Genomic DNA, 7,411 nt, shown 5'->3' with positions numbered 1-7,411 from the left:
AGTTAGTTTTTATTACTAAACTTAAAGGGGTTCTTCAGTCATTTGATGGTGATGATTTATCCAAGGACTAGGTCATCCATCCGATTGGTGGATGTATGACACTTGGCTCCTCCATCTATCAGCTGCTATTGGCTCCAGTAGCTGCCAGATGTAAACTTTTGAACAGAGCTGCACTTCACAGTTCTGTTCACTGCGTAGCGGTCGCTGCCACTTACTGCAGGTCAGCTACGGTTCAAGAGACTAGAAAATCTGCAGCAGCCACTACACATTTCCATTCAATGTTTATATCCAGCCAGAGCTAATAACAGTCAGTGAGGGGGTTCTAGGTGTCACCCCTCCCAATCTGATATACTAAGGATAGGTCACAGATATCATGACGGGACAATTCCTTTAACATATTTACGTCTTGAAACCTTAATGTGATCCCAGAAATTAACCCAATGCCCCGCTCCAACCCCCAATAAATTAGTTTTCATTCTACACCATATAATCTTATATCCTGGCCAATTTATTTTACAATGTTAACAGATATATATTTTTTATAGAATTAGCATGCAATAATGGTCAAATGGATCTAACTCCCTAGAAACCAGGACTCATAAAATATCAAAAGAAATTGCATAAAATGAACAAAGTCATAAACTCACATTTAAAAACAATTTAAAATATTCCATATATCAATCAGTATGGCAAACTTATCAGCAATCCATTTAGTGACAGACAAGAGTTTGTAAAATCAGAAAACTACATCTAGGAGAATACAAAAGGCAATGGTTAAGGCATTGAGACTTGGTTACTCTTTGTGTCTTTGGCATCCTCTGTTTTTTGTTTTTTTGCTTCTACAGTTGTAAGTTGGATAGGCACATTCCTTTCCTTCAGAGCTGGAGCAGTCTGCCATGGGGCCTCTATTTTCAGTTGCCCATCAGAGGTTAAAAGGCAGCTCATATCTTCTGCTCGTACATCCTGGGGAAGATCTGACTCCTTCCTAAAGATCTGACATTTGTAGGAAAAGGAACCTTTCCCATCATCTGTTTTCGTTTCCTTGGCTCCAGTAACTAGTAGTTTTCTTCCAAACAGTTTAACTGTGAGCTCATGGGGATAAAAGTCCTGAACGCCTATGGAAAGCGTAAAACCACCATCACTGGACATTATGTCACCAGAAGGCATCAGTGGTTGAGGCTTATTATCGTCGATGACCATCTCCTCCATCAACTGCTGGTGGAACAGCTCCATACGTCTCATGTTGCCTTTTATCTCCTCAATGGTTCTTATCATGTCCTCTTCCATCTTGGTAAAGAGGTCTGAGGAGGCTGGCCATAGAGGCTGTATGAAGGACTTCCATGGATCATGGTTCCTTTGAACATAGAGGCACAACATTGTTCTTCTGAGACAGATTTGCGTATGGCGTTAGCTCCCAGACAGCTCTGGGTCTTAGATTTCTTTGGACTCTTTTTATACTTGCTGTTAAGCTTCCATACGTGTCTAGAATTCCTAACCGATGGGTCACATTAGATTATTGGTGAATATTGCTCTGCATAACTTCATGACTCGGTCTCCTTTTCTCATGCACTGAAATAACACTTCTGACGTAATACTGAGTCTTAGGTTTCAGGACAATACTGACCAGCAGTAGGAAGGATTCTTCCAGCATTCACTCATTGTTTCTTATACTTCATACTAATGTGCACAAATAGGTTTTTAATGGATGTGAATATTTTACTATATTAGGCCCCTTTAACACGTGCGCATTTAAACAGATGTGTAGGACGTTCTTTTTTTACGGTTCTTGTGCTTTTTTCCCCCCCAACATCCATGGTTATTTGGCCCTTCACAGCCTGAAAATACTATTCCCATTACTAATCCAGTAATAAAAACCCCATACTTTAATGAAATAAAACTCTCACACATTTTCCCTGGTTCACCACATAGTAACATAGTTATTAAGGTTGAAGGAAGACTTTAAGTCCATCTATTCAAAAAGGAAAAAAAATCCCATACAGGTTTGCCATAGTCCAGCAATTCTGACCACCAAAAGCTATTGAACCTCGTTCTGATGCTCCATAGTCTTTGCCTACAGCCACATTTAGATTCTGCTGTGCAGTGTGAGACACGGAGATTCTGGACAGCGGTGACATTAGTAACATTACCGCTCTTCAGACATTCTGGGTTTCCCGCTGCCCTCTGCGTGACATGGCGACTGTGAAGATCGGTAATGTTACTGACATCACTGCTGTTTTTGAATAAAGTGGTGAATCAGCAAAAGTGTGGGGAGTGTTTATTCAAATCAAGTATTTTTGTGTGTGTTTATGATTGATGTCAGCTGTGTTTTTGGACAATTCACAGTTGACAGCAACCCCAAGCCCCAATACCCCGACTGCCAACTTTCCAGGGTATTCATGAAGAACCAAGGCAAAGCGCAAGCATTGGTGCATCTAATATGATGATTTCTGGGGTGGCTGAGGGCTGGGATGGGCCCAATAACCATGGACCTTCCCAGCCTGCTAATATCAGCTGTCTGTTTTACTTATGCTAGTAAAAAAAAAAAAATAGGGTTGACCCCACGTCGTTTTTTTAAATTTCATTGTTTATTTATGTGGATTACTGGAAAGCACTACGAGCTATCTATCTAGTATCTATTATCTTTGCACATCACTTAAAAATCTATCCTTTCCATTCCGCATTTCTGGTACATGCCACACATGGATGTCATACGTGTGCGGTACTTGTTTTATACAGACCCATAGACTTGTATGGGTTCATGTGATACGTGCTGCCAGTAAAAAAAAGACATGTCTACGTGTGGTTCACAAGAACACATGGTCCATGTGAAAACACGGACATGTGCACATCCCTATAAATTATAATTGGTTTACGTGTGAAAACGGACGCCAGACGTACCAGAAATTTGGACATGTGAAGGGGACCTTAGACGTATTGCCATATGTTGCAGCTTGCACAGGGCGATGTGTAAGGAGCAGTGAAGAAGACAGTCTGCCAGCCGTGGGGAGAGAGCTGCTACAGCAGGAAGAGACCCCAGGCTGAGAATCGTGCAGGCGGTTACCAGTGTAGGAATGTCCGTCACAAGAAGGATCCGGGGTCTACGGCCAGGGCAGCTGAGATGGCATTCCTGGCACCTTTCCCTATTGGAACCGGAAGAGGGGATGGCAAGGAGCTGGTAATACTGAAGGCACAGATGGGGCAGATTGTCTAGAGAAAAGGCAGGGATTACCAGAAGAGAGACAAATGATAGAGGCTGCCCAGAAGGCAAGGAAAGATCAAAAGATGTCCCTTTGTGAAGTCTGTGCTGCAAATGTGATGAATGCCTTACTGAATAGTAAAGTTCAACTGTTGGAAAAGAACTGTGTATCTGGGATGTTTTGTGGAGCTGAGGAACACGGAGGCGGATGACAGAACTTGAAAGGACTCTGACAGTGAATGTCATGCAGCCGCAGGGACACTGTATTTTATCTGTGGGGCGCCAAGGTGTGGGAACAGAACAGCCAGTTGCCACAACTACCACATTGGCCGCCTTACATTTATTCTCCCCCTAGCATTTGGTATTCAGTCATGGAGAGTGGTGCCGGCTCTGGTTCAGTCACTCTCTGAATGTACAGAGCAGCCGCTGTAACCGCGCTCCTGGCTCTGACTGACAGACGGCCTCAATGTAGAGCGAGTGTCTGGCGTACAGTCAGTCCCACGTCGTAATCCATGTCTGGGGAATGTACAGTTTACAACCGGGAGCGCTGCTAATGCGACTGCTCCCAGCTGTAAACTACTCTTGAATGAAATGCTGGGAGTGGAGCTTCGGTGACTAGCGGTCACCGCTATTACTGCGTGGGACTGAATATGCGAATAGGTATGGTATATTGTTGGTTTATTTTTTTTGACATTTTTTCCAGGAGATCAAGGGCTTCGCTTGAAATGGCAGAGTAATAAAAGCGGGCTGCTTTTTTAAGGCTGGGGGGGCCCATATCCATGGCCCCTTACCAGCCTGAGAATAGCAGCCCGCACCTGTGAGTTTTGCCGGGTTGTAAAATATAGGGGGGCCCCATGTTGTTTTTTTGTTTCACTCATGGTCCCCTGATCCCGCAGCTGCCGGCCGAGCAGGGGACAATGGATGAGAGCCAGGTTCAGAACTACACGCAGGGGAACAGCAGCTTACAGTAGCGCTGCTTCCCTGCGGCCATCCGTGCGCACGGAGGACAGTGTACACTATTTTTCGTGTTTCAGTGTCTCCGGTACGTGAGAAAACGCACTGCACGTACCGTTTCTCTTTGGCATCATTATTTGTTTTCACTACTGACTTTTGCACCTCCCTTGATTATCCTTGCGTAATAGTGCGCCTGGTTCCATTATTATTACTACACGTACCGGAGGCACTGACGTGAAACCGGCCTTATTCAGTGTTATTTCTGGTGACAGGTTCCCTTTAATGGTAAAAACTAAAACACTGACAAAATACTGATGAATAGCAGTAAGTTTTTTTTCCCGTGCAATTGAAAAAAAAAAGGACATCATAATAAGTCCTTAGGATGTGTTTCCATAGGACAAATCAAAAGTGGAAAACCTGTAGAGGCTAAAACCACTGCAGATTTTGTTGCCGAAATATATGGACAAAGGATGAAAATAGCAGTATCATTTGTACTATAGATGCAAAATACACAGATAGACAATTTGTGCTAGTAGGCGGTTGAGATTTTGTGAAGCAGTGTCCATAAAATTTGTTGCATATAAATTGGTATTGGAAACATACCCTCAAGGCAAAATGTTATAGGGTTCAGAGAGCAAGAAGAAGTAAGGGTATGTGCACACGTCAGGTTTTTTTCCTGACAAAATCCGGAGAATTCTGCCAGAAATTCACGTTTTTTTCCGCGCGGATTTTTCGCGTTTTTTTCGCGTTTTTTGCGCGGGTTTTTTGCGGAATTTTTGCGTTTTGTTTTTTTTTCCTGAAAGTCATTTTGGCTTAGAAATCCGCAAAAAATCCGCAAAAAGAATGAGCATGTTCATTTTTTTTGCGGAAAAAAACGCATCCATCTGAACAAAAAATCCGGAATGCATTCTAAATGATAGGATGCATATTTTTAGCGTTTTTGATGCGGAATTATAGCGTTTTTATAGCGAAATTCCGCAAAAAAAAGGCTAAAAATCCGGACGTGTGCACATACCCTAATAGTGTATTTTAGGAATTGCTTGCCCATCGACAGCTCCACATAGCCTCCAAAATGGAAAAAAGGGCTTTACCTTCCTGTTTCACTAGCTTTTACCTTCCTGTTTGACACTAGGTTCACATTACGTTAGTGCAGTCCGTTTAGCGCATACGCTAACGGACTGCGTTAACGCAATGTCCAAAAAGAGATTGCGTTTAGACATCGTTCGAGGTCCGTCACAAAATAACTGAACATCGCTAATGCATGCCAAAAATGGCATGCGTTAGGGATGCGTTACATACATTGCGGTCAATGGGTGCGCTAACGCATTGGTTACATTGCGTTAGTGGCGCTATGTAACGGATTCCGTTAGCGGATACCCACTAACGCAATGTGAACCTAGCCTAAGGATATGTGCACGCAACCTGCTATTCAGGCGGGTGAAAGCACGCTGAGTTTTTCAAGAAGATGCTTCAGGGAATGTCAGTGTTTTTGTTTTTTTTCTGAAGTGTCTTTTTTTAGCAGTTTTTTTGGGGGGAGGTAATTATCTGAGCACATTTTCAATGCTTTTTACGATCAGCAAGGTTTTTTAAAGCATTTATTCTCATGTCTTTTTTACTGATGTTTTCTGAAATTTTCAATAACTCCGTCCAACAATGGATAAACCCTCTAAAGGTACCGTCACATTAAGCGACGCTGCAGCGATATAGACAACGATGCCGATCGCTGCAGCGTCGCTGTTTAGTCGTTGTGTGGTCGCTGGGGAGCTGTCACACAGACAGCTCTCCAGCGACCAACGATGCCGAAGTCCCCGGGTAACCAGGGTAAACATCGGGTTACTAAGCGCAGGGCCGCGCTTAGTAACCCGATGTTTACCCTGGTTACCATTGTAAAAGTAAAAAAAAAAACACTACATACTTGCATTCCGGTGTCTGTCGCGTCCCTCGTCAGCTTCCCGCACTGACTGTGAGGGCCGGTCGTAAAGCAGAGCACAGCAGTGACGTCACCGCTGTGCTTTACGGCCGGCGCTCACAGTCAGTGCGGGAAGCTGACGGCGAGGGACGCGACAGACACCGGAATGTAAGTATGTAGTGTTTGTTTTTTTTTACATTTACAATGGTAACCAGGGTAAATATCGGGTTACTAAGCGCGGCCCTGCGCTTAGTAACCCGATGTTTACCCTGGTTACCAGTGAAGACATCGCTGGATCGGCGTCACACACGCCGATTCAGCGATGTCAGCGGGTGATCCAGCGACGAAATAAGGTGCTGGCCTTCTAGCTCCGACCAGCGATGTCACAGCAGGATCCTGATCGCTGCTGCGTGTCAAACACAACGATATCGCTATCCAGGACGCTGCAATGTCACGGATCGCTATCGTTATCGTTGTTAAGTTGTTCAGTGTGAAGGTACCTTTAGGCTGGGATCACACTCATGTATTACATCAGATGTGAGAGCATCGGATGTGATATGCTAATGACCCTCGGCTCCTGCTCTGCAGCAAGGGGGAGCCGAGTGTCATGCGTCTGTGCTCCGATCGTCTTGCACAGAGTGGATCGGAGCACAGCTGCAGAGGAGGCAGAGAAACACATTTCTCCATCTCCTCCATTGCTGGGGTCCGCTTATAACACACAGCACTCGGATGATATCTGAGTGATGTGCACTGTCTCACTCGCACCCATAGGCTCATATGGGTGCGAGTGAGCCGAGAGTCGGCCGAGAGTCTGTGACAATCGCAGCATGCTGCGATTGTCTCGGACCGAGGAAAACGGCATTGCACTTGTCCGTTTAAGTCTCTAGTGTGACCCCAGCCTAAAGGTTTTTGTAGCAAAAACGTTGACAAAATGCTCTTTTGAGCCTTCTTATTGACTTGTATGTAGAGTTTTCAGCCCAGGAAACGTCAGGTCACTCCTTTTACCAGTTTGGTTTCTTTGGAAACCCAAAGCGCTTAAAGGGAACCTGTCAGGTCCCCCATGCCCTCCAACCCAGCAGCATTCACCTATGTATGAGTAAACTCCCTCCCTAACCAGCCCTGTAAAACGTAATTCTGTTAAATAAATGCTTTAAAAAATCCTATATAACCTCCGCTTTTTCTATGCTAATGAGGGCTTTGATTAGTCCATGAGGCTTTAGTTGCCACAGACTAGTCAGCGCTCTTTCCATGTTATCACGCCCCTGTGGGCGTGATAACATAATTTGCACAAGCAGGCCTCATTGACACTTTTGCAAATCTAGCGCATGCGCAATGCTCATTCGGGCTGCGTC

The 7,411-nt window shown here is 44.5% G+C and overlaps 1 protein-coding gene across 1 annotated transcript; it reads right to left on the bottom strand.

Annotated features, from left to right (window-relative positions):
• Positions 1-487: 487 nt before the first annotated feature.
• Positions 488-1,420, bottom strand: LOC138664820 (heat shock protein beta-11-like). Its single transcript, XM_069751799.1, has one exon. It carries the CDS (start codon positions 1,375-1,377, stop codon positions 775-777), a length of 603 nt encoding a protein of 200 aa, XP_069607900.1. The 5' UTR covers positions 1,378-1,420; the 3' UTR covers positions 488-774.
• Between the last annotated feature and the right edge of the window lie 5,991 nt (positions 1,421-7,411).

This window comes from Ranitomeya imitator, chromosome 2, assembly GCF_032444005.1.
Source record: "Ranitomeya imitator isolate aRanImi1 chromosome 2, aRanImi1.pri, whole genome shotgun sequence".
NCBI classification, from domain to species: domain Eukaryota; kingdom Metazoa; phylum Chordata; class Amphibia; order Anura; family Dendrobatidae; genus Ranitomeya; species Ranitomeya imitator.
Note: the sequence above shows the minus strand (reverse complement) of the source record. Positions and strands in the feature narration are given on the sequence as shown.

Bases quoted from the DNA above. Each gene is read 5' to 3' on its own strand.
- LOC138664820 (XM_069751799.1), bottom strand. From the start codon at position 1,377: ATGTTGTGCCTCTATGTTCAAAGGAACCATGATCCATGGAAGTCCTTC.